This window comes from Ylistrum balloti, unplaced genomic scaffold, assembly GCF_031769215.1.
Source record: "Ylistrum balloti isolate Yb309-2 unplaced genomic scaffold, AGI_CSIRO_Ybal_v1 Utg369810, whole genome shotgun sequence".
In the NCBI taxonomy this organism is placed as follows: Eukaryota; Metazoa; Mollusca; class Bivalvia; order Pectinida; family Pectinidae; genus Ylistrum; species Ylistrum balloti.
Genome location: NW_026781983.1, coordinates 444,062 through 472,015, shown reverse-complemented (window position 1 = coordinate 472,015; position 27,954 = coordinate 444,062). Strand labels below are relative to the sequence as shown.

Here is a 27,954-nt window from a genome sequence, read left to right as displayed (position 1 = left end):
ATGGAGGGATTTTTTTTCTTCTTCTTATGCAATGATAGAAATATAGAAATACCTGTACAGTGTATATGTACTATAGATGCTGAAAACAGATCTACCACTGTAACATCAACATCAAACTCATAGTAGAAATATACCAGTAAATTGCTTTATTAGGAAAAGGAAAATACCAACAATTATAAATCAATGATTTGACATTAATACTTCATGAAGCACTCACAAATTACATACAGTAAAAAAATGTATTTAAATTAAATATCAATAATAACAAACACTTCATTTAAATCATCATGAATTTGCATATTTGAATATGTTATGGCTTTCACTTCGGTACCCTGCAAATAGAAACAAAAAAATTCATGTGAGTATTCTGTTCTGTAAGTCAATTCAATTATTACACACATCGTAATTAATACTGATGTTGTATTGTGTCATGCATGTACTTTCAAATCACAATAAATTTGATTGTTCGGCAGCAGATCTTTTTCATGCCAGGGGTTAGGATTTCTTTTTGGTCTTCTTGTCTTGGTTTAAAGTTGTACTATTGATCAATCTATTACTTACATTGTGATGATGCCAACATATATCAGTTTTGAATTACAACATTAAAACCACAACATAAGCCACTTTCACTAAAAAATATATCTTAAATATCTTATAATAATTTATATGTTAGAACAGATATAATGAAGTTATCTGAGAAATACTCAAGACAATATTGTACCTTGGTATTGCTAGAAAAGTAATTAAAATTCACTATTTGTAGACATATCTCCATTTATGATCGTTGTCACACAGAAATCAGAAAAAAAAGAACCTTTAGACAACGTTTCTATGTCTATAACATGTACACGTCAAGGTTTATACTACAAACCAAGACCTAGAATGACTACAAACTCCCCCTCCTTTCAATTCTACTGTGAAATTGCATCACTGAAAACATGCAGCACAAGCAGTTAACTAGTAAAAACACCTACTACACTTGAACGCTTTCCTTGTTATGCCGCAAATGCAGATTAGTCACGTTTTATCTCGTAGCCGCCTTCAAATATTATTTCTTCTTGTAAGTTGCACAAAGCCATTCATATCGTAAACAAGCATGGCAATCGTTCTAGAATTTGTCTTATGACCCGATGACCTATTGATCCAAGGATGTAAAAGGCAATTGTAAACTTCCGCTATAGCTTCAAAGTAACCGTGAAAGTCAAAATAATACTGACTTGTATTTACCGTCTTTTATCAATTTTTATTTGTTTCGATATCTCCGCAAAGCGTTTCCTTGTAGATACCACTCAGCTTTTAAGTATGTTTTAATGTTATCTTTGTATAATTATCAAGCTTTCATCAAAACTTTCTGAACGACATTAATTTAACAAATGATCCAATGACTGGTGTTGAAATGTAATAAAAACAAAGAATTATTGTTTTTAACAAGGTCATTCACGTCTTATCCAAATCTTAAGAGCCATTCTCAAAAAATCACTTGATGCCAAGAATACTGATAAAATAACAATACATGTGAAATTTTTCAATTTGCTAATTCCAATAGGTGTGGATTTAAGTAAAATCTTGATGTTAAATCTCAAGGTTAAATTTCAAGGGCAATGGCTTTGATCCAACTTGTTACATCCATTTTGTTGTCATATCGTTCAATGCCACATGTTGCCTTCCGACTTTTCCAGTTACAAAATATCAACAGGAAATTGTTTATAAATTGCCCTATCAATTTTCTTAATTTAATAACAAATCCCATGATTTGACATACCATATTTATTCCAATAAACGCCCTGGGGGCGTGAAATTTTTCAGACAGGGGGCGATTAATAGAACACAAAATTTCATAATTTGTTGGTCGTGACATGCCATGGCGGACACTTAAAAAAATTGTTTAACAAACTAACGAATTACTCAGCAAAGAATGTATTTGAAAATTGCAGTAATTCCAACATCGTTGTAGCTTTAATCATTGTTGTCAATTGCATTCTGATAACCTGAATTCTTGTATGAAATGACACGATGTCAATCGTGTCAGCTTCAGTCAAAAACATACAATGTTCATCATCGCTTGTAGGCCTAGTTTGCATAACACAATAAAAAACACAGCGGTATATAAGCCAGTCTGTTTCTTAATAAATCCCACATACCTGATAACAATGTCTGGGACAAAACAAAATTACGACACTGCTTTCAAGCTTAAAGTAATCGCCTTCGCAGAGGAGAAGGGTAAACATGCCGCCGCGAAAGTGTTTCGTGTTGACAGAAAAAAAGTGCGGGACTGGTGTCAAAACAAAGAAAAATTTTTAAATCTTTCTAAAACATCTAAATGCTGTAAAGGAGGTGGGAGGCATGTCAGATATAAAGATATTGACAAAAATCTGATGAGATGGCTACAGGACAGACAGGAGGCTGGAATACGAGTGACTGGGAAAGCATTGCGGTTTGAGGCCCTGCGTATGCATAAGGCAAATGGTAGTCAATCGTTCAAAGCCTCCTATGGATGGTTTTCTAAATTCAAAAAGAGACATAACATTTCGTTCAGGCGATCTACGCATGTGGCACAACATGAAGTTTCATTAATTGATGATCTTATTGACAGTTTTTTTTAATTTCGTGTTAAGAATGCGTCGGCTACCAGAATTCCTCGATGGCCATATCGCTAACATGGACGAAACCCCGGTGTGGTTTGACATGCCAGGAAAATCGACATTGGCAATAAAGGGGGAAAAGCATATGCCAATGGGACTAAAATCGCCCCCCCCCCCCCTTGTGCACATGCCAGGCATTCGTCCTCTTCCGAAAGATGACATACCATTGGTTAAAAAAAACTCTGGGGTGTGAATAATACAGCTAGGCGGTTATTAGTATGGGACGCTTTACGTGGTCATCTTACTGAAGATGTAAAAAAAACTGGTTCGTCATAAATATAATTCAGACATCTGTGTTATACCCGGAGGATGTACATGTAAGCTACAGCCAGCCGATGTGTCGTGGAATAAACCCTTCAAACAAAAACTTGGAGAGTTGTATGACGAATGGTGTTTCAGTGGCCCCATTGAGAAAACCAAAGCAGGGAATCGTAAAGCCCCATCTAAAGCTGTAATGTTGTCTTCGGTCAAGACAGCAGGGGATAGCATTAGCCCGGACACAGTCAGAAGATCGTTTAAAAAATGCGGTATCAGAAATTCGCTGGACGGTAGTGAGGATCATATTTTCCAGCATGATTCTGACGATGAGAAATTCCAGGGGTTTAGTGAAAAGGATGTCCAAGCTGCAGATGACGTTTTGCAAAATTTAATGGGTGATGTGAACGCACCTTCTAATCCACAAATAGAACTGAGTGAAAGCGAGACTGGCGAAAGTGAAAGTGAAAGTGAAGACAGTAGTTCGACGGCAGTCCCGGCCGTTAGGCCTGCAGTATATTGAAATGAACCGTGGATTAAATTGATATTACTTGTGTACACGTCATAACAGTGTAATTTTCTTGTGCCAAAATTCATTTGTTCATGTTCATGGATACCAGGAATTTAAAATTTATTAAAAGGTAAGCTTTGTAAGCTGACTCCTGAGTTGTTGAAATTTACTGAGACAACAGGTGGGGGGCGTTTATTAGAGACGGGGCGTTTATTGGAATAAATACATAAAACAATTGTGTTTTTTATGAATCCTAAACTAACAGCAATCAGCAGCCTTACATCAATTACGTAATGCTTTATCGCACCCAGTCATGCCTTCCTCCTTATTTTGAATTTGATATGTGGTTGACCATACAAATAACAGCAGCGTTTCATTAAGAACATAATGGCTTTAACAAGTAATGAATAATGCAATAAATGCAGCAATTATTCTTCTTTCTTTCTTTCTGTCAGCAACCAACCAGCTTCAACTCTAAATCTCTACTGTATCTAACTCTAAATCTGTGTGTCTTTTGTACAATCTTTGACAATGGAGATGGTAGACACTGCCAAACCTGCACGCCACATTTTAATCTATTCGAATAATGGCATGCTTCAGAACATACATATTTACATGATGATGTCTATAACCAATCATATGTAAGAGAATTATGACACATGAAATTATTGGGTCTGTGCAACTCCTGATAAAGATCTTTAATCTTCTTTTAATCACTCTGGATTTACCTCTTCTTAACAATGACACTGATGAACGTTTACGACTGTATGTTTGTTAGGATGACACTGATAAATGAGTATGTTTGTTAGGACGACACTGATAAATGAGTATGTTTGTTAGGATGACAATGATAAATGAGTATGTTTGTTACGATGACAATGATAAATGAGTATGTTTGTTACGATGACAATGATAAATGAGTATGTTTGTTAGGACGACACTGATAAATGAGTATGTTTGTTAGGACGACACTGATAAATGAGTATGTTTGTTAGGATGACAATAATAAATGAGTATGTTTGTTAGGATGACACTGATAAATGAGTATGTTTGTTACGATGACAATGATAAATGAGTATGTTTGTTACGATGACAATGATAAATGAGTATGTTTGTTAGGATGACACTGATAAATGAGTATGTTTGTTAGGATGACACTGATAAATGAGTATGTTTGTTAGGATGACAATGATGAATGAGTATGTTTGTTAGGATGACAATGATGAATGAGTATGTTTGTTAGGATGACACTGACAAATGAGTATGTTTACAACAATAACAAAGGTGAATGAGAACAATTTTGATGTTAGTAACGATGACATTGATATATGGGTACATGTATGTGTGTCCATGACAGGGCAGTTACTGAAGTACAGTTCTGACATCGTTCATATAACAACTTCAAACATTGATCAGACCAGTAGTATCTATTGTCTTATACAATGACAATGATAAAGTTGTTTGGCACAATGAAACGATGATGTTGTAGGTTTGTAAAAATAATAGCATTAATTTGTATGTTTGTAACAATGACAACAAAGAAGAAATGACAACCACATTGCTGTAGGATGATAATAATGACAAGAGGCCCATGGGCCTTAACAGTCATCTGACATAAAATACAAGATTTCAAATTTTGAACTTGAGAAGAAGTCGAAAATGTGTTTTCAAGATGGCGACCATGGCGGCCATCTTGGATTTCGGACCAACCCTAAATTAACAAACTTTGGTCAAGATCATGTCACGATCACGTCAATAATTTTCAGCTCAATGAGACATGTAGAACTTGAGAAGAAGTTGAAAATGTTTACGACGGACGACGTATGATGGACGACGCCAGACAAAAGGCGATCGTAATAGGTCATCAGACCCTTCGGTCAGATGACCTAAAAATGGTGATGTTGCCTGTTAGTAACACAGACAACAGTGATTTGTGCTATTTCAGAAAATCAATAAACAGAATGAAAAATTACCAACCTGAGGGTGTTTTCCGATGACAAATTCCTCACCAAACCTAAAAATAAGCAATAGAAATGTATTAACTATATTTCAAAATATCAGAACACATCAAATTAATATTCACAGATTAAGAATATTTTTTTTCAGAATATGATTTGCTGTCTTCAAATTATCAACATGGTGTGTAACATCAGATCCATAAAAAGTGCAAAGTGTTGATAAAAATGAATTCTTGATCTGGGTTAAAAGCGAGGAATTACAATGTTTTCCATTCACATATACATTTTTTTTTTTTAATTTATAATTTTATTCAGGTTTTTTCACAAGACACAAGCACATGACAAAGATACAATATAAATATCTAGTGAGACATCTCGCAGAAAACAATCGTGATCATTCTATTGTTCAAAAATGCCAAATGTATACTCTCTGACAGAAACATTACATACCGGTACATACAAAAAATAAGTTAGACTCATGTGATGTGCTTCAAAAAAAAGCCGAAAGAAAGAAGAAGTATGGACAGACAGGCAATACATAAGCAGACAGACGCAATACATATAGACAGACAGACAGACAGACAGACAGACATATATAGACAGACAGACAGATACAGATATAGACATATACATATATATACATATATATATATATATATATATATATATACATATATATATATATATATATATACATACATATATACAGACAGACAGACAGACAGACAGACAGACAGACAGACAGACAGACATACAGACAGACAGACAGACAGACAGACAGACAGACAGACAGACAGACAGACAGACAGACAGACAGACAGACAGACAGACAGACAGACAGACAGACAGACAGACAGACAGACAGACACAGACAGACAGACAGACACTAAGACAGACAGACAATAAGACAGACAGACAATAAGACAGACGGACAGACAATAAGACAGACAAACAGACAATAAGACAGATAGACCTTCTTTGGAAGAAACAGAAAACGAATTGTGGTCATAATAAAATTTACTATATTTAAGTTTCGTTCGTGCCAGCTGCTCATGCCTATGTGACAATTGTTTAAATGATGTATACATATTTGCACTATAGTTGTAATACAGGTATAAATGAAAAATTATATAGATAGAATCTGTTTCCACTTTAGCCATCCTCTATTAAAATTGGTGAGAAAAGCACCACCTTTTTTTGTTGCTATATATTTTTTCACATTATAATGGTCTTTAATAGAGTTGATGAGAGAATTTATGTTTAATGTGGTGTCAAGACACCTAGTTTTATAAATGTAATGTTTTATGATAATATTTACTTCATTATCTATTTTGCTGAATTCATTTTGATGCGGCCAAATGCCAAATATAACAGATTGTTTATTGATAGTGAAAGGAATTAAAAGAGCATCTAAAACTACTTCTAGGGTCTGAAATAAGTCTTGAACCTTAGGACATTCCCAGAAAATGTGAGATATTGTTTCAGACTCTATTTTACAGAAAGTACACATTGGGCTTACAGCTAGCTTTGCCTTGAATAGTAGTGAATTAGTTGTCAGAATTTTATGTAATATCCGATACTGAAACCACTGGAGTTTCGAGTCCTTAACTATTTTAAAAGGTAGTGAAAAAATGTTTGCCCAATCCCCAATATCAAAATCAAAGTCATTTGCCCATTTTTTTCTACCTGTTGGAATTTCATCATTTTTAGACAAAAGTTGATATTGATATTTTGTTCCCTTTGTGTTACTGAAAAATGGTTCTATGTTAATGGGAATGGACGGGTGTAAAAGTTGTGTATCTGGGTCTATCGGTGTACAGCTAGTTATATAAAATTTAGCAGAGTTTACAAGGCCTTGAAAATGGAGGAAATTTGTAGTTAAACCATAAGTCCTTAAGAAATCAGGATAGGAATAGAAAGTAACTGGACTAGTATTTTCCAGTATGTCATTTATTACTCTAACACCCTTGGAATACCAGTTATTGTAAAAAATAGACTTACCACCTATAGTTATATTAGGATTATACCACAATGGGGATTTTAGTATAGAGAGTTGTCTGCCCTTTAGTGAGTCAGAATTCAATAATCTTTCCCAAGCCTTCAGGACATCACACCAAAAAGTATTTTTGCAGGATTTCTGACATTTCTGTAAGTAATCATTGCCACAATTCATAATGTAATCCATATTAATAATATTCTTAAGTATGATTTGCCATTTTCTGGATTGTGAACTAAGGAAGAATCTTTTTAACCATCCTAGTTTTAAAGCATCTATAAAAGAAATAATATTAATCATTTTTAGACCCCCCTCAAAGTAATCTTTAGTTATGACATTTCTTTTTACTTTGTCTATTTTACCATTCCATAAGAAATTGTATAGAATTTTATTCAACTTTTTAAGGAAAGCACAGCTTGGATTAGGAAGTGATATGAAGAGGTGATTAAACTGTGATATTAGTAGTGATTTAATAACATGTATTTTACCAATAGGTGTAAGTTTTCTCCTATTCCATGATTTAATTAAAGACTTAAGTTTTACCAATTTCTTGTCATAATTCAATCTAGCTATTTCATGTAAATTTACACTAAAATCCAAACCCAAGAGTGTAAATTTATCCCTGCCCCATTGTAAACCTAGTTCTGGTAAAAAAAGTGTCAGTACTGTATTTTTTACTACCTATCCATATTACCTGAGTTTTGTGTACATTAATTTTTAATCCAGAGATATCAGCAAAAATATTTAATTCGAGGATTGAATTTTGTAAAGATTTTTCTGACCCATCAAGTATTAATGAGGTGTCGTCTGCATATTGAGAGAGAAGGATAGGAAAATTGTTTACATTTACACCAGTTATGTCATTATTATTTCTTAACCTTATAGCTAATATTTCAGCACACAGGATAAAGATATACGGGGAGACAGGGTCCCCTTGACGGCAGCCGCGCTTTACCTTGAAAAAAGAAGAGAGATTTCCACCTTGAATTATAGCAGAATTGGCATTATAATGAAATGTTTTTATCCACTTTTTAATACTGTCTCCAAAACCGAAAAAAGAAAGAGTTTTATCTATAAATTTCCATGAAACAGAGTCAAAGGCTTTTTGAAAGTCAACCATAAGAAGCATCCCAGGAATATCATTAAGTTCAGTATAATTCATAATATCGTATATGATTCTAGTATTTTCCCCAATATAACGTCCTTCCAAAAACCCAGTTTGATCATTATTTACAAGTTTTCCTAAAACTGTTTTTAGCCTACCAGCAATAACTCCAGCTGCAATTTTATACACAATGTTTAAAAGAGATATTGGTCGCCAATTCTGAATAAAATGTCTTGGTTTACTACCTTTAGGAATGCAAGTGATAATACCCTGTTTTTGTGTAACCGAAAGTTCATTATTATGGTAACCAAAATTTAAGGATCTTACTACAAAAGTGCCAAGCTGTTTCCAAAAGCATTTAAAAAACTCTGTCGTAAAACCATCTGAACCTGGACTTTTATTATTTTTCATATGACATAAAATTTTTCCAGCTTCCTCCAATGTTATAATACCTTCCAACTTTTCTGAATCAATAAGATCTAACTTTGGAACTTGACAATGAGATAAAAAAATATTTAAATTAACATCATCTGTATCATCGGAATCATCATACAATTTTTCATAAAAATCTTTAACACTATTCAAAATTTCAGTCTGATCAGTTATTATCTCACCGTTTGGTTTCTCTACTTTTGGGATAATTTTGGAGGTAAAATTTCTACTTTCTAATCCTAAAAAATATTTTGTAGGTTTTTCTCCTTCTTCTATCCATTTTGCCCGTGACCTAATAATATTTCCCTTAACTTTATGTTGCCTAATTACCTCAAGCTCTTTCTTCTTATTTTCTAATTCATTTAAATCAACATTATCTTTATCTTCCAAATCTTTTATAGTGCGTTTTAAATTATCTTCTCTAATATGCTGTTGTTTCTTAACATGACTTGAGTATGCTATAGTTTTTCCCCTAATTTCCATCAATAAAACTTCAAAAAATAGTTGGTCATCTATAGTAAATTGTAAATCAGTGTCAGATATTTCATGGAGATTATTTAGGTTATAAACTGGTAAACAATACTGCATTTTAACATCATTAATAAGAGAGTTTATAGTGTTGAGATATTCTATATCTTGGAACAAAGAATTATTTATTTTCCAAAGCCCCTTCCCTCTCTTGAACTTGTTAAATTCTATTAGAATCTTTGGAAAAGAATGATCTGATTTATACCCAGGATCAATTGAAGAGTTTTTAATAGAAGAGAGCATGTTCTCAGAAATAAGAAAAAAATCTAGCCTTGCCTGCTTAATAGGGTTGTTTCTTCTCCAGGTATATCTTCTACTATTCTCATGCTGTTCTCGAAAAAATATCAATAAGACCATAATTTTCAACAATTTCACAAACTTTCTCCCTTGCTTTTGGATTATTAATGTTTTTATAATTACAATCATAATCAACCTCAGGATCTAGAACTAAATTAAAATCTCCACACAAAATAACAGAGCTGTTCTCAAAATCATCAATAGTCTCAGAAATAATATTGTAAAATTCAGGATTATCCTGGTTTGGACCATATACAGTAATAAGAGTTAACCTTGTCCCTTCAATCGTAATATCAAGATTCACATATACATTATATAGGGACCATTTGGTGTGTCAGCCAGCCCACAGACATATATACATTATATAGGGACCATTTAGTGTATCCGCCAGCCCACATACATATATACATTATATAGGAACCATTTAGTGTATCAGCCAGCCCACAGCCATATATACATTATATACGGACCATTTAGTGTATCAGCCAGCCCACAGCCATATATACATTATATAGGGACCATTTAGTGTATCAGCCAGCCCACATACATATATACATTATACAGGACACATTTAGTGTATCAGCCAGCCCACATACATATATACATTATATACAGACCATTTAGTGTATCAGCCAGCCCACAGCCATATATACATTATATAGGGACCATTTAGTGTATCAGCCAGCCCACATTTATATATACGTTATATAGGGACCATTTAGTGTATCAGCCAGCCCACATTCATATATACATTATATACGGACCATTTAGTGTATCAGCCAGCCCACAGCCATATATACATTATATAGGAACCATTTAGTGTATCAGACAGCCCACATTCATATATACGTTATATAGGGACCATTTGGTGTATCAGTCAGCCCACAGCCATATATACATTATACAGAACACATTTAGTGTATCAGCCAGCCCACATACATATATACATTATATAGGACCCATTTAGTGTATCAGCCAGCCCACATACATATATACATTATATACGGACCATTTAGTGTATCAGCCAGCCCACAGCCATATAGACATTATATAGGGACCATTTAGTGTATCAGCCAGCCCACATTCATATATATATCTTATATAGGGACCATTTGGTGTATCAGCCAGCCCACATACATATATACATTATATAGGACCCATTTAGTGTATCAGCCAGCCCACAGCCATATATGCATTATATAGGGACCATTTAGTGTATCAGCCAGCCCACAGCCATATATACATTATATAGGGACAATTTAGTGTATCAGCCAGCCCACAGCCATATATATATATCTTATATAGGGACCATTTGGTGTATCAGCCAGCCCACATACATATATACATTATATAGGACCCATTTAGTGTATCAGCCAGCCCACAGCCATATATGCATTATATAGGGACCATTTAGTGTATCAGCCAGCCCACAGCCATATATGCATTATATAGGGACCATTTAGTGTATCAGCCAGCCCACATTCATATATATATCTTATATAGGGACCATTTGGTGTATCAGCCAGCCCACATACATATATACATTATATAGGACCCATTTAGTGTATCAGCCAGCCCACAGCCATATATACATTATATAGGGACCATTTAGTGTATCAGCCAGCCCACATTCATATATACGTTATATAGGGACCATTTAGTGTATCAGCCAGCCCACATTCATATATACATTATATACGGACCATTTAGTGTATCAGCCAGCCCACAGCCATATATACATTATATAGGGACCATTTAGTGTATCAGCCAGCCCACATTCATATATACATTATATAGGGACCATTTAGTGTATCAGCCAGCCCACATTCATATATATATCTTATATAGGGACCATTTGGTGTATCAGCCAGCCCACATTCATATATACGTTATATAGGGACCATTTAGTGTATCAGCCAGCCCACATTCATATATATATCTTATATATATAGCCAGCCCACATTCATATATACGTTATATAGGGACCATTTATCAGCCAGCCCACATTCATATATACATTATATACGCCATATATACCAGCCCACAGCCATATATACATTATATAGGGACCATTTAGTGTATCAGCCAGCCCACATTCATATATACATTATATACAGACCATTTAGTGTATCAGCCAGCCCACAGCCATATATATATCTTATATAGGGACCATTTGGTGTATCAGCCAGCCCACATACATATATACATTATATAGGACCCATTTAGTGTATCAGCCAGCCCACAGCCATATATACATTATATAGGGGCCATTTAGTGTATCAGCCAGCCCACATTCATATATACATTATATACGGACCATTTAGTGTATCAGCCAGCCCACAGCCATATATACATTATATACGGACCATTTAGTGTATCAGCCAGCCCACATTCATATATATATCTTATATAGGGACCATTTGGTGTATCAGCCAGCCCACATATATATATACATTATATACGGACCATTTAGTGTATTAGCCAGCCCACATACATATATACATTATATAGGACCCATTTAGTGTATCAGCCAGCCCACATTCATATATATATCTTATATAGGGACCATTTGGTGTATCAATACTAGAAATTATTAAATCACCATCACAATTATTACAGATACCTTACTTTCTATACAGAATTTATCTCCTAAACAAACCCTTGTTATGACTGGTTGATGTTGCGTGATCAGCTGAGTTTGTTAAGGATGGCCTTCCAGTGTATACATGATATATGTTTTGAATACTTGTGTTTTTAGAGGGGCTTCAATATGTTCTTGAAAGTCTCCTTGTGATCGAATAAAACTGAAATTAAAACCAACTTTTAATGCTACTCCACTGACACACAATGTCAAACACCCAATCTGAGACATTACAATGATAACGGGTAACCAGTTGCTACAGACACTTCCAAAATGTTGAATATTAAAAGGAAGTGGCAACTACCATGGGACAGAACCTGAAGACTTCATCACCGAGGAGAATGCGCTACGAAAAGTCAAATGTTAGGAAGTGTCAAGAAAGACATCTGTGATAAGAAAGATCTTTAGAAACGAGAGAAAATATATAGATCCCAACTTTAGTTGCTCCTGGCAACATTCTTACATCTTACCTGCAGGGCAAGTCATGATAAACCAATGAGAAAACAGAACATTATATTATCAACATGTAATGTTCACCTGTCTGTTTGCAAATCACAGATCATATCACTTTTCCCTTAACATCACAAAACAACTTTCACTTCATCTCAAGTTTTCCTTTGACATTAGAAACATGATCCAAACAGAAATGTACAGAACTGAACACCTATAAACAATTTCTTTTTAAACATACCCTTTTGACTTTATTTTGAAGTTTTCTCTGTCAAATTCTGTTATCACAATTTTCTGAAAAAAAAAATATGAATAGTTATAATGATCAGATAACTGTGACAATGATTTTCTACAACAGTAAAATGATACACAGAGAAAACAGACACCAGAAGGAGAAGCATGATTAGTTTGTAATCAGTCCACAGCACAAGTCGAAGCTAACATTATAAGTATTTTTTATGTAAATAATGATAAACGTTAATTTAAGTCTGTTATTGTTTTCCTTTCCAGTATTCAATGATTATCAATCGAGCAATTAAATAACAATGTGTCTTCAGTTTAATGTAAATCAGCTGCATTTTGAACTTATTCAAATCTTGTCAAAGAAAATTTATCTTTTATGAGAAAAGGAATCCAAGCCCTGAGATTTTGAATTCCCTAAGGAATATTTTGAAAACCTTCTATACTAAACATCAAACCAATAAAATTTTGAAAGTCGTTCAAGTCTTATCAGAAGATAAAGAATGTCCTACAGAAATCACCATTTATATCCACAAATTATTTTTCTTCCAAAAGACTAATCATGGATATCTGCTTGTTATAGGGTCAATTTAGACTTCGCGAACATACCCTTGGGATGAAAAATGGCTCAGCACAAAACACGAACAACCATTCATCTAGAAAGTGAAACAGGAGCTGGTGCATATCTTCACCTATAAGAAACAGACATGGAAAACAAATAAAGTGAACAGACACTCTACATCCACTCGTCAGTCAGGAAATCGGGAACGAATATAGACGTAAACAACGTATCACACATAATACAAATATCATCCACTCCTCAGTCAGGAAATCGGGAACGAATATAGACGTAAACAACGTATCACACATAATACAAATATCATCCACTCCTCAGTCAGGAAATCGGGAATGAATATAGACGTAAACAACGTATCACACATAATACAAATATCATCCACTCCTCAGTCAGGAAATCGGGAACGAATATAGACGTAAACAACGTATCACACATAATACAAATATCATCCACTCCTCAGTCAGGAAATCGGGAACGAATATAGACTTAAACAACGTATCACACATAATACAAATATCATCCACTCCTCAGTCAGGAAATCGGGAACGAATATAGACGTAAACAACGTATTACACATAATACAAATATCATCCACTCCTCAGTCAGGAAATCGGGAACGAATATAGACGTAAACAACGTATTACACATAATACAAACATAATACAAATCCACCACTCCTCAGTCAGGACATAATACAAATATCATCCACGGGAACGAATATAGACTTAAACAACGTATCACACATAATACAAATATCATCCACTCCTCAGTCAGGAAATCGGGAACGAATATAGACGTAAACAACGTATCACACATAATACAAATATCATCCACTCCTCAGTCAGGAAATCGGGAACGAATATAGACATAAACAACGTATCACACATAATACAAATATCATCCACTCCTCAGTCAGGAAATCGGGAACGAATATAGACTTAAACAACGTATCACACATAATACAAATATCATCCACTCCTCAGTCAGGAAATCGGGAACGAATATAGACTTAAACAACGTATCACACATAATACAAATATCATCCACTCCTCAGTCAGGAAATCGGGAATGAATATAGACGTAAACAACGTATCACACATAATACAAATATCATCCACTCCTCAGTCAGGAAATCGGGAACGAATATAGACGTAAACAACGTATCACACATAATACAAATATCATCCACTCCTCAGTCAGGAAATCGGGAACGAATATAGACGTAAACAACGTATCACACATAATACAAATAAGCTCACAACTCCAAATTGTATGACATGATCAGTATAAATGGAAACCTACACACGTTCACTAACATCACCTTTTCTAAAAGTTTGCATTTGTACCTTCTTCTGTGCAAATGTAGGTCATGGTTACTATAAATAAGTAAAATTGTGTACCATTTATATAAGTATTTAAATGCTGGATAAACAGTAATGTGGTCAGTGATGGTGACCTATCAGATGACAAGAATGTCTCTGTTGTAGATAAGGTCCAACAACTACCAAAATGATGGGTAGGTAGGTGACTTGATATGCTGCTGGTAAATGTTTTTATGAATGACAATACATTTGTTGTTTTGTTAATGTTACAACTGAAGTCACCTGGTGGTCAAATTGCCGTCTGTAAAGCGATGGCATCCTCATTTCAGCCAATTTCTATCTATTGTAAAGTTGACCTAGATTTCTAACATCTAAAGGTCAAAACGTGAACTCGTACATAAGGCAATTTTTGTGAATATACGTGTAAAAAATGACATACAAATCAGTTTGGAAATGTATCCTACCAGAGCAGTGACACAAAAATTTTAGTTAATTTCTATTTATAGTAACAGGGAACTAGTTTTTGAGGTTGAAAGTCGAACATATACAAGGAGTGTTGTTTTGACCATGTGTGTGGAGATTTGTGATATCTGGATGAGAATTACTGCCTGTAGAGCGAAGACGCCATATTTCACATACGAGCATACATGTGTACAAGGGGTATTCTTATAGACTCTCCAGGACTCGTCACAAGTGTAAATTTAAGAGATTGATATCGCTGATATAACATCCATCCCTGATCATCATATGGAAAAAAACCTTATGTATTCAATTTAAAAAAATTACTAAGGACTGTTACATATGTATATTTCAGATTTAATGATAATTGAGTCCATACCTTCTGCTTCTGTTTCTTGTTCATCAGTCATTTCCACTGTGTTATAATCTGTAGTCATGTACCCAAACATCGCTGTAGCAACTTGCTCAAAAGCTTCCTTCATGTTATCTCCCCCTTTGAGAAGTTAAGTTCACTTTCCATTACAGTTGTATATTGCGTTTTAGAGCATTTTAGTCAATACTTCTAACTTTGATCTAGTAATTTCAAATGCCAAAGACTGCTCCTTATGCCCCACACATACCCCGAGATCGCACAGTTGATCATAACAAACAAGAGATCCCTGAGAGATCTTGGCACCCACCATTGTTTGATCTTTATATGATCTTTGAAAGTTGGATCATTTCCCTTCTTTTCTCTTCTCTGTTTTTGCTCTTATTGATAAGACATCTGAACATTCCTTTGCAGACATAAATGGTAATCTTTACCTGCCAAATCCAAAATGGCCATCTGGAAGCCATTTTGTTTCTTTTGATCAGTCCCGAAAGCAAATAAGCACAAGGAGAGACCAAAGGGATCATATATATGAAATTTGAGAGATTTCCATTCAGAACTTCTTCAGAAATAGCAATAACAATCTTTACTAGGTAAAATTCAAGATGGCTGCGTGTAGGCCATATCATTTTTCTAATCAGTCCCAATATCAAGGCACAACAAGGGACCTAGGGGAACATACATATGCAATTTGAGAAAGATCCATTCAAGACTTCTCAAGAAATAGCGATAACAAAAATTGTTTACGGATGGACGGATGATGGACTACGGACGCAGAGTGATTTGAATAGCCCACTATCTCATGATGGTGGACTAAAAATGTGATTTAGTTTCTTTCAGCAAGCAAAATAATTTAAGTGATGTCAATGAATGCTTTGATAATTTTCTCTGAAAAGTTAAACTGAACTTGACTCTGGCCTTGAACCCTCACCACAACTTTGAGTAAGGTGAAATACCTCACTTAAAGTTAACTTTTGCACAACATTTGATTAAAATCCCTTCATGATTGAACTATAGATCATCATCTTTCGACACTGACTGGGCACAATATGGACATAACCCAGTCACTACCTCTCCCTCTATATACAAGTATGTTAAACACTGGGGCATTAATACAATATTGGTAAGCCTGTGTAATATAAAAACTTGTCAAATCAGTTAACCTGTAATTTTTTATAGATTTATCTCCCCTGGAACAGCAAGAGTTATTTTGAGGCAGGGGCTCCATGAAGTAGCTTGTGACTACTTCATTGAACAACAGGGGGAGGCTCATCTTATGCTGTCCATTGTTAACAATCCTTGTATTTATATCTCCAAAAGGATACATGCATGTAACCTGAAACAAGAAAACAAGAATTATTCATAAGAGAAGCATAGACAAAACTAATGTCCGTCAAAGAGCTTTTAAATATTTTGTTCTCAACAAAGTGTAACTTAATAGCATGAACAAATACTGACAATGCTGTATTCTCATTTGATTGAGATCATAATAAAGAAAGTTAAACTTATTTGTTCTATTGAAACATGTTTCCATCGGAGTTTCTATTCAAATCATTATAAAGTAATCTTACTTACTGTACATCTGCAGTGTGGTCAAGATCTGCAAAGCAAATTGAAATTTACTGTGAATTAAACTTAAATGAAATACAAATAGGACATAATTTATTTTCAGTGGAACATATCCTGGGTTATACATAACAGGCAGCAGGACAGTGATCTGATTTTTTTTCAATTTATCTGCTCAAATCAACTTCACCTTATACATCTGTAACAGGTATAAGTTAAGTTTATTGTCTTATCAACAGCCAGGGTCATTTAAGGACATACAAAATTTGGATGGTGGAGGAAAGTGCCTGGTGACTGCCCCACACAGACCTTGAACCTGTGGGCTAGTGATAAAGACAGTCAAATGTGTTAACCAATCAGCCACTGCTGCCCCTTTGTACCAGACATAATTTACATATGGAATATACATTAATTACACTTTGTTGTGTGTATACTAGCTAGCTGTTCTGGTAAAAAAGACAAACCCTGCATACAATGTGTTTCTATCATTATTCCGCATCAATACCCAAAGAAATTTAAAGACAATCTGCAACAGACTTATTCTGTAAAATCATATATTTTTGTGGGTCTAGAATTGTGTAGCTTTCCAAAATATATTTATTTTTATAGGCACTTAATTTTGTGGATAAATCTTGCTAACAAACACTGCTAGTACTATAATCCATGTCAAGCTTTATCTGTTTATTGTTTTGCTGACATGTAAATTGATGATTTTTGAATACCTACAAATAAGAAATAAATCCATTACGAAAATTTATGATTCTACAGTAATAGACAGGTAAGTATTTAAGACAAAACACTTTAACATTTGACCTCAATTTGAGATACAGTCACACTACAGTGTTTTGACAAATTGACTGTATAGCATCAATATATAACTTTAGGCTATATGATTTATGTATTAAATGTTATTGACATTGCTGATACAACAAAGGATAAATGTGTAATCAAAGTATATATACTATATAATACAACCAATGATAATATTAAATCATTGTCCTGATACAGTTTTCTGTAAATAGCATGCTTTCAGTGGATATTCTTATATAAGTCATATTTATGTTCTTTCTTTCGTTCTCCTCATATTGTTTAGAATTGAAGATGCAGTGAATGGTTGGGCAAAAGTGTGACCTTTCTGTGTTAATTATTGATTTTTATTTTTATTTTAGTTTATATTTAGATTCTCAAAATAATACACATGAATTTCATACCTGTCTTTGATTACAGAATTGAGAAAAAAAAATTGGATCACTTGACTTTTTTAATTTATTTATTTATCAGATACCAGATGGATGTTTTCCCTTCTTCTCTCTTTTTTCTAAACATAATTAGTTCCATGATAAATATACACTTATATATTTGAGATCAATGGGAATCTAATAATGAAATCTGATAAGAATAATTTGAATGGTACCTCTTCAGAAACTTAATAATAAAACTTAACTATCAAAATCCAAGATGTCCACCTGTCAGTCATCTTGTTTTCTCAATTAGTTCCAAAAGAGACAAAGCACAAGGGGCAAAGGGAAATTTAATATCCCGTACATCTCAAGAAATAGCTGAAGCGAACTATAAGTGTCAAAATCAATTGCTGGCCATTTTGATTGTGCCAATCAGTCACAAAACACAACTACAGACCAAGGGGTATCTACAAGTGAAATGTCAGAACGGTCCATATATAACTTTCAGGATATCATGAAAGCAAACGGTGACAATCTAAATCCAAGATGACTGTCTTTTGGCCATTTTGTTGTTCTGTTCAGTCCTAAAAGGACAATGTTGATGCACAGCTATAGACTACGGGGAACTCACAAAAAAATTTGAGAATGATTGATTGGGTACTTCACACAAAGAAAATGCAGTAACCTGTAACAAATGGCAAGGTTCAAGATAGTTGCCAAGAGGCAATTTTGCTTTTCCAATCAGTCCCAAAACTGACAATGCATAGGAATCATAGGGAACCTACATTTGAAATTTGAGAATGATCAAATCCAGTACTTCTCACTAAGATATTGCAGTAACAAGCTATAACTGTTAAAATCAAGATTGACACCTCACTTGCTGGCCATTTTGATATCCCGATCAGTCTGAAAGTGAATAATGTTAGAGACCATGTGGAACCTAAAAAGGAAAACTGAGAATGATCCATCCATATTGTATTTCATAAGGGAGTAAGTGATAACAAGTATTGTAAAACTTTATACATTAAAAGTGTAAGTTGGATGGAATCAAACCTTTTCTGTGTCAATTACTGTTTTATTTTGAAGTTAAATAATCAATGTCTACATCATGTATATATAACCATTATGACTATAACTAACAAAAACATAATACACTAAAATATTTTCATTCATTTTAGTTTACAGTGGCAGAATCCATCTTCTTCTTTATAAATTTGTTCACCTTGCTTTCTTGGCATAGAAAATTACCTGGAATATGTGGAAGACACAAAATAATCGAAGGGAAGGTTGAAGGATTGTACATAAAACTATGTACATAGGTGCAGGAGAGGTTTGAGAACACTGCCTACAACGACTGCAGGAACTGTGCATGGAAAGAAAGACCATTTGAAGGTGTCATTTGTTTCAGATCTATGTCTGAAATTTTGATTGTTTGATTTTCAGGTTCTGCTGTCATTAGGAAAGAGGATATCAGTTGTTGAATAATTATGAGACATTGGACAATTTTATAGTAGACTATTAGACAGGTGTTTAGAGAAACTAAGCTAGGAGTGGCTTATATAGATTTTCTATCATTCGACACATTGCTTGTACTGTGTTAGTTATTGCTTATGTATCATATTGTTGAGCTATTTTAATATTTTTTGTATTTTGCTGTGTGTGGGGATCCCATACAAAAGTACCATACTCAAGACTGGGTTACACATGTTACTGGTAAGTTTAATTTTGCCTTGAAATCGGTTTTGAAATCTCAATTTTTCTCTTAAGAAAACCAATGGCTTTGTTGCCTTTTGATATTATAATGTCAAAGTGGATGTTCCACTCGAGGTTTGACTGAAGTGGCATCCCAGGTAAATGGCAGATGATTCCAACACATCGTTATGTTGAGCATAGTTATACTTACAAGGATTTCTCTGTAGGTACAGACTTAGATATAGAAAGCAATTATATCAGTAGCCAATTTGGAGTATGTAGATAAAGCTATTGCCAGTGAGTTAGGTGCAATGAACGTATCTGGAAAGTCATTAAAATAATTAAGGCATGAGACCAGTAAGAGGACTTTGCATTGTTGAACCCGTGATGTAACTAGGGCTCCATCAGGAGAGTCACCATCTACAGTATCACTATTGATTGTGAATAATTACTGCCTTTCTCTTACATTCTAACTATGATGATCTCGATCTGACAACGAGACGATTATGTTACGTTGCATCCGGCCGGAGCAGAGGAGGTTGGATATTAATATTAATGTATATTAGATCTACAAGTTTGTGTGTGTGTTAATATATCTTCCTACGCCCCTCGAGCTCCACCATGTCGATTTCACCATCAACAGACATCAAGAACGTGTTCTTTTACAATAGACACTGTTTATCAATATCGTTTACTTGAAACTATAAAGCAGAATATGGATCTCCAATAGTCGTTAACATTTCCGTTTGATTGCGGATTCAACTTACATTCATATTTGATCGGTGGAATTTCTTCGTTGAAATGACATGCACCTGCCATGCTTTTTGTGTTCCGAAGTGTCCCGATTCCAAAACATTCCTGACCGAGAAACGCTTAAGCTTTCACATTCAATTCAAACATTTTTAACGCCGATTTTCGGAACTCCCTTGAATTCATCATAGAAAAATCAACCAATCAAGTCTTGGATACCCAACTTGTTTCAATATGGCGATGGCGGGCAAAGGCTTTCATAGCGGTGGAGAAGAGATTGATGACCACTATGTAACACAGTTACAGGTATTACGAATATGTTTGCTGAACACGTCAAATTATATACTGGCAAATATATCCATTATTGTAGAGTAAAATCCCCACAGCATGCATCGTCATTAAGTTATACAAAATATTGAATGAACAGAATAGGCTCTTTACACAACAATTACAAACACGAAAGGCAACAGCAAAAGAACTTTAAGATACTACAATTACACATGAGATATTTAGTTGACGAGTGTTGGATACATAGAACATAAATACGGTACTGTGGTCGAAGCTCCCAACCTGAACATTTTCAAAAGTCAGTTAAAATGGTATAAACAGCCGCTGGAACAACGCACCCTTTTAAGTTTTACCCTGATTTCTGTAGTGTAAAACTGGATAACTGTGAGTTATCATTACAAAACCTATCAAAATTAACTGACACCAGAAAACTATTGACATTGTCAAAGAAACATGTACATGCTAAATGTAACACATCAGTTGATGTCTAGCACTCTTTTTATCGTCAGTTGGTGGAGCACTGGGAGCTCTTCATTACTATATATATACTATTCGTATATTGGGCTTATGTAAACATGTTAAGTCTGGCCACCTTTCTTGTGTATATGAAAGGTGGATGACCATTTAATTAGTAACTCAATTAAATGAATGTTTTTGACCAATTTGCTCAACTTCAGTTACATAATTATTTATCCCCCCAGGGGCCTGCGGGATGGGCCCAATCGGGAAAATAGACAAAATTCTTTAAACTCTTACTCCTCCTGCAGGAATGATTGGACTTTGTCCAAATTTGGTCTGAAGCATTCTTTGGTAAGGGGAAATCAAATTTGTATAAATGGTGGGTGTCAGATCTCCTGGGCAGTTTCATTAGGGCAGAACCCAATAGGAAAAATAAAGCACATTCTTTAAAATTCTTCTCTTCCTTCAGAAGCTTTCTTGAGTGAAAGGGAATCATTTTGTTCAAATGGTGTGTCTTGGCCACCTGGGGAGGAGTGGTGGGCCTGATAATGGAAATAGATACAAGTGATTTAAACACTTTTCCTTTAGTTGAAATTTAAGCAAACTTAACCAGATGCGCAATACAAGCCCTATGGGTTCCTTGTTTCAGGATCCACTTACATCCATATCCAGTAACAAAATATAGCAGCGAACGATGCAGAAGTAAAATTTTCAGATTCTCTAAAGAAAATTGGAATGTTGTAAAAGTACCAAGGCGTTCAAAGCATCCCTCGAAATATAGAATGGCTATTATCCTAAAAGTGCATTTTCCGCACTGCAACTATACCTGTTTTGGGTTTCTAACAGCTTAACCACAGAGGTAACGAAGTGTGACAATTCAATATGGTATCTTTGCAATGTTTGCAGATAAGCATCTCCTTGATTTGGGCCATAAGTGTGCTTAGCATTCAGCATTACATTTCCATGCAGAAAATAAAAATGTAAAAAGAATATGATTTGTACAGGAGATTAGTAAGACTAAGGTGAGAAATTTACATGATGTTTCAATAATGAAATAAAAGCACCATTGGAAATTGGCTGTAAAGGGATGTAAGTACCCAAAAAATGCAACAATAAAATTCAACCTGAACTCACATTGAATTAGTGTATTCTTTGGAAAAAAATATTTCCTTCACTAACTGGACACTATTTTTTTTCAATGTGCATACAATTATTGCCACCAGGTATGGCAAAATATATATCTATATATATATATATTTGCCCTACCTACATATAGTTAGATTTGACTATTTATCAAAATCTGTCAGTTTAGCAAGATTTGTCTGTGCTCCAGTGCCTGTATTTCATAAAGTCACAATTGATATACTGCATCTCCTGATGTACAGCATACGCATGGTAACAAGTGATATAGTTAAAATGTGTCAAAGTCTTTGCTAAATGAAATAAAACATATTAAAGCTGTGTTTAGCTAATTAAGATGAGAACCAAAGTCTATTTGAAAAATCACGAAATACATAGAATACTTGAATAGTGCTAGTGAATCAAAGAGGGAGTTATTTTTTGGGGGTGATGGAGAGTAGTGGTGGCTATTTAAAATGAGTCTAGTGTTGGTCTCATCACTACTCCTTGTTGCTTGGATAATCTGAAAAGCTTCTCGTCTCATTAAGAATGTTAGTCTGACAAAGATATTTATAATTTACAAATTTTAAAAGGATTTCTTTATATTTTGTGTTTTTACAGTCATTAATGCGAGGATATTTGACAAGGAGAAATCTTCAGATTGCGAGAGAGGAATACGAACATATTTTTTCTGAAATTGAAGGAAGTGAGAAAATATTTGTTTGCTGGCCTCTCAACAGTCTTTGTTTGCCAAAGACACAGAAAGATCGTCCAGTAAAGAAAGAATGTCATGGATCTTTAGTAGTTTTGAGTAATGAGACACCAGTGGAAAAGGACAAAACTCAAAAGTTTGAGGAAATTGTGCCACTTGTTCCAAACAATAATTTTGATTTTTCTATATCAAAAGAAACAAACAGTCAAGAAAAATGTACTGCAGAAACACAGACAAGTTTTATAGAAGATCATAATCTGAAATTATCATTAGGTTCTAGTCTTATTTCACAAAAAACAGATATAGAAGATGGAGATCAGAGTGTACAAGTCCAGGACGATATGTACACATTCAGCAGAGAGAACAGTTTTACAGATCATTCTGATGCAGATAGGCTTCCTCACCTTGTCGAGCCATCTTGTGATGCATTCAGCTTAAGGCATATTCATCCATCAAGTAACTATGATGACAAAAGTGGTCTTCCTCTAAAGTCTCCTGATTCATCAGGTGGCTTTGAACATTCAGAAAAGAATTCTGGAAGTCATTCGAGCTCTGGAAGATCTCAGGTTAAAAGTTCAAGGACCTATTCTGAAAGAAAGGATGGAAGTAGATCAGCAGTGAATACAAAAAGATCAAACACTGATTATGAAAAGTCAGCTGTCATTACTACACAATCTAATGAGAAGTCTTATATGTCAAATGACAGTTCTGATCAATCAGAGCCAAAATCTAATAGGTCAGAGGTCAAATCTTATAGATCCAATGTCAGTTCAGGTCAATCAGAGCTCAAATCTGATAGGTCAGAGATCAAATCCAATAGATCTAATGTTAGTTCTAGATCAGGTCGGTCAGGGATCAAATCCGATATGTCAGAGGTCAAATCTTGTCGATCAGGAGTAAAATCTGATTGGTCAGACATCAAATCTAATCATTCAGTAATCAAATCTGACAGGTCAGAGGTCAGTCTGCCGAACAAAGAACAGGAAGACTTGATAGATAAAGAACCAGACTTGATGACACCAGGAAGGTACATGCGTGAATCGTCTGTTATAACCAATGTCACTTCAGTGTGGGACAGTTTTTCTTCCACAACAGGTAAGCAATTATATGAATATCATTTTATCTTACAGCTGGTGTTCGGTCCTGTGTTTGAGGCCTATATGAGGCAATCATGTGAGAACTTCAGCTTTTCTCTACCACCCAAATTTGATTTGTCCTTAAATGACCCTGGCTGTCAGCAACAGCAATAAACTAAATAAAAATTTAAAACAAAGGTATATATACTTTTCAGTGCTTAAAAAATCTAAAAGAAAAAAATAATAATATTTAATAATTATACATGTACCATGTGTAATAACAAGAATATAAATGGTAGGTTTGGACATAGGACATGATACTGTACCATTATGGCACTTTGTTTCAATTAATATGAGAATTTATGAAGCAAAGATAACCATAATTGATAAAAGAAAATGTCATAACTTCATTACATTTCTCTATCAAAACCAGAGGGCAGAATTCAGAAGTATATATGAGTGGGCTAATTATCAGACATGACCTTATGGCTGGATTTATACTGTAAGATCTTTCACATATCTTGCAGTAGAATTACAGGTAGATATTGACGAACCTCATTTTCTCGAAGTCAGTGAGTTACCTGCGTATTTGATTTAAACAAGTTTGAATGTTTGATCAGAAGTTTGGCCCAGAGCGATGAAATACATCAGATTAAGCAAGGTCTCTGAGTTATAGGAGTTCTGAGATAACAAGGTCCAAACGTAAATGTTTATTGTCCTGTAATAAGCCTATTTATACTGTCTTTGCATAACAGTTTGAAGGTTGACCCTCAGGTTGTGTAATAAGCCCTTCCTCATCTTTCAATTATGAAAAGTATTTTGATCCCCTGGGCTTATTGCCAGACAAATACGGTACAAAGGCGATAATGACCATAAGCATCTACAGACAATACAATGAGATTAGTTATTTAAAAGGCTACTTTATGTCACATATTCTTTTCAAATTAAAACTTATGTTATGCTTTGATACCTTATTTCCTTCCCTTTGAGGTCAAAGATTAAAAAAGGTGTCAGTTTTTTTATTGGTTTAAACAATATTTTATTTTCAAATTTTCATTTCCAACATACACAAATTATAAAACTGAAAATGGATCTGGCAACAAGATTATAAATCTTACATTGAGCCATCTCCAAAAAATTGATCAGAATGTTTAAACAGTAAAATATACAGATAAACAGTTAACTTTTACATCTGATGGCAATGAAATGAAGCTTATGAGTTAGACGCTGAAATCATTACAACATTCAAAAACGAAAAAATAGTAAGAGTGGGTCCCACTGTAAATACAAATCATTTTCATAAAGGTTGCCATGGAGAAACCTTGTAACCAGTCTTAAATACTCTTAAGTCATACTTATCAACAAACTCGTAATGAAATCTGCAGGTGTGGTAGGCACAGGAGAGGTACAATGTTGCATGTGGTGCATGCTTCTCATGACATCATGCCACAGGTAGAATGTAGATTATAGTTATTGAAGAGTTCACTGTGTAATCAGAATAGTACTGTAAGACATAGATAGAAAGAATGATAATTGTAATTTACAATTGTGAGTGATATGATAATATTTTACATATTTTTTTTTGCGTTTCAGGTTATATTCCCTCTCCAGGGACCATCACAGATGATCCACAATCTCTGATGGAAATGAGGAAAAATATTGCTATGGAGTTACTATGGGTTCAGCAAGCCATTAATAGTCGGAAAAATGTATGTGGAAATTGATTGTTTTGACTGTTATTGTTCAGATGTTGTTTTACATATTAAATACCAACTAATATAACAACATATAATGCTAATGAAAGACTTGTTCTTTAATCCCACACTACTTTAATTTAATTTAGTGGTACTGTCCAAAGTTGACTTGATACTAAATGTAGCTCTTTTGAATTCCTTTACTTTGATGAACGAAGCTTGTCAAGCATCTGTCACATTTATTTTGTCCCCTCTATTTTATTTGGGGGTATATACATGTGTAGTGTTACCGATTCATCCTGTCATTTCCTGTCGCACTCCTTCTCACTTTGAATCAGTGTCATATCTTGAGAGCTTCTCAACAGATCTGGTTAATATTATACCCCTTAGAATTATAGTTTCATATTCTTCACTTTTGACAATTTTTGCAAATTCATCAAAAAAATACTGATATCCTTATTACATGTACTTAGATAAGATTTCTTGTTCAGTACACTGACATCCACTGTACAAGCAATCTCTCATTGTGGTGTGTTGCAACCCTAGCTTAGTATACTCTGGAGACTGTACAGTTCTTGGTAGTCACAAGGACCATACATTTGCATCTCTCTTCATGTTTATGTATAACAGAGCTTGTTATTTTATAACCTCCATGTGGAATCAAAACTGTGACCTATGGCTTACTATGTTTATGCTGAACTAATCAAGCTAAAGAGAAGTTTTCTCTAGCAAAGTGGTATTCTGCAGCCAGTATTTTACCAGGTTTACAAAACTCCTTCTCCAGGAAATAGCTGGTCCTTGGTGCCTCTCCACATTTCAACAGATATATTAGTAGGTACGCTGATCAGAAGAGACACCAGTATGATAAAGTAAAAGGGACAAAAAACAGCATTGATCCTTCTGATCTTCAGTTTTCATGGGTTACAGGAATACTTGTGATAGTAATGCTAAGTATTACTCCAGTATTGATAACTAGCCATCAATGCTACAGAGGTCATTAGCTGTTTCAATGCCTCTGCGAGGATTTGATCGTGGAACCTCTGGCTTACAAATCTTATTCCCAACCTATTAAGCAAAAGAGAAGTTCCTCTAGCCAAGCGGTATATTACAACTGTCTTTTCCCTGTGATGCATTTATACCTTGCTATGTTTTTGCCTAAGAATAAGTAACTTTTGAACTGTCTTTATTCCATTACAGTACCTGAAGTTGAAGGACCAAATGAAGACACCTGTGTGCAGTACATGATTGCTTACTCAGGATAATTTAACTACATGGTGTGAAAAATGAAACAGATACTACTAGTTCTAGGGCTATTTTAGTGTGAGGTAGTTATATTGGGGAGTAGGGCGGGGGCACGTATGAAAGTAGATCATAAGGATGATAGATTGAGAGGTGTGAATTAAATGTTGAAATTTATTTAAGTAGTTACTAGGGTAAAAATTAATTTGTAGGTAATGTCAGAATTACCACTGCATTCTTCGATCATTCATGTACATGTAGTTAACCAACTTTTGTATAATTAATTGGTTCATATATTCTGTATGTTTACCTTAAGATCTAGTATACATATATCAAAATGGTTTTATGTGAATGTACATATGAAAAATGACAACAGCTCTTAGTAAACTTACTTT

At 34.5% G+C, this 27,954-nt stretch overlaps 2 protein-coding genes across 3 annotated transcripts; one reads left to right on the top strand and one right to left on the bottom strand.

Annotated features, from left to right (window-relative positions):
- Positions 1–123: 123 nt before the first annotated feature.
- Positions 124–24,032, bottom strand: LOC132544822 (protein archease-like). Of its 2 annotated transcripts, none has more exons than XM_060208469.1 (8): positions 23,955–24,032; positions 17,359–17,383; positions 17,109–17,119; positions 15,793–15,906; positions 13,665–13,747; positions 13,057–13,109; positions 5,386–5,422; positions 124–332 (listed from the first exon to the last, which is right to left on the bottom strand). In XM_060208469.1, exons 1-8 carry the CDS (start codon positions 23,977–23,979, stop codon positions 249–251), a joined length of 432 nt encoding a protein of 143 aa, XP_060064452.1. In that variant the 5' UTR covers positions 23,980–24,032; the 3' UTR covers positions 124–248. The 2 variants fall into 2 exon arrangements, with proteins under 2 accessions (XP_060064452.1, XP_060064451.1); XM_060208468.1 differs by lacking the exon at positions 23,955–24,032 and adding an exon at positions 20,990–21,059.
- Positions 21,207–27,746, top strand: LOC132544821 (uncharacterized). Its single transcript, XM_060208467.1, has 4 exons — positions 21,207–21,278; positions 23,460–24,645; positions 26,220–26,335; positions 27,518–27,746. Exons 1-4 carry the CDS (start codon positions 21,207–21,209, stop codon positions 27,563–27,565), a joined length of 1,422 nt encoding a protein of 473 aa, XP_060064450.1. The 3' UTR covers positions 27,566–27,746.
- Positions 27,747–27,954: the final 208 nt, after the last annotated feature.

Bases quoted from the DNA above. Each gene is read 5' to 3' on its own strand.
- LOC132544822 (XM_060208468.1), bottom strand. From the start codon at position 21,041: ATGGCAGGTGCATGTCATTTCAACGAAGAAATTCCACCGATCAAATAT. The intron at 13,110-13,664 runs GTATGTTCGCGA...TTTTTTTTTCAG, and splicing joins AGCCATTTTTCATCCCAAGG to AAAATTGTGATAACAGAATT. The intron at 333-5,385 runs GTTGGTAATTTT...TTCTATTTGCAG, and splicing joins TCATCGGAAAACACCCTCAG to GGTACCGAAGTGAAAGCCAT.
- LOC132544821 (XM_060208467.1), top strand. From the start codon at position 21,207: ATGGCGATGGCGGGCAAAGGCTTTCATAGCGGTGGAGAAGAGATTGAT. The intron at 21,279-23,459 runs GTATTACGAATA...GTGTTTTTACAG, and splicing joins ACTATGTAACACAGTTACAG to TCATTAATGCGAGGATATTT. The intron at 26,336-27,517 runs GTATGTGGAAAT...ATTCCATTACAG, and splicing joins CCATTAATAGTCGGAAAAAT to TACCTGAAGTTGAAGGACCA.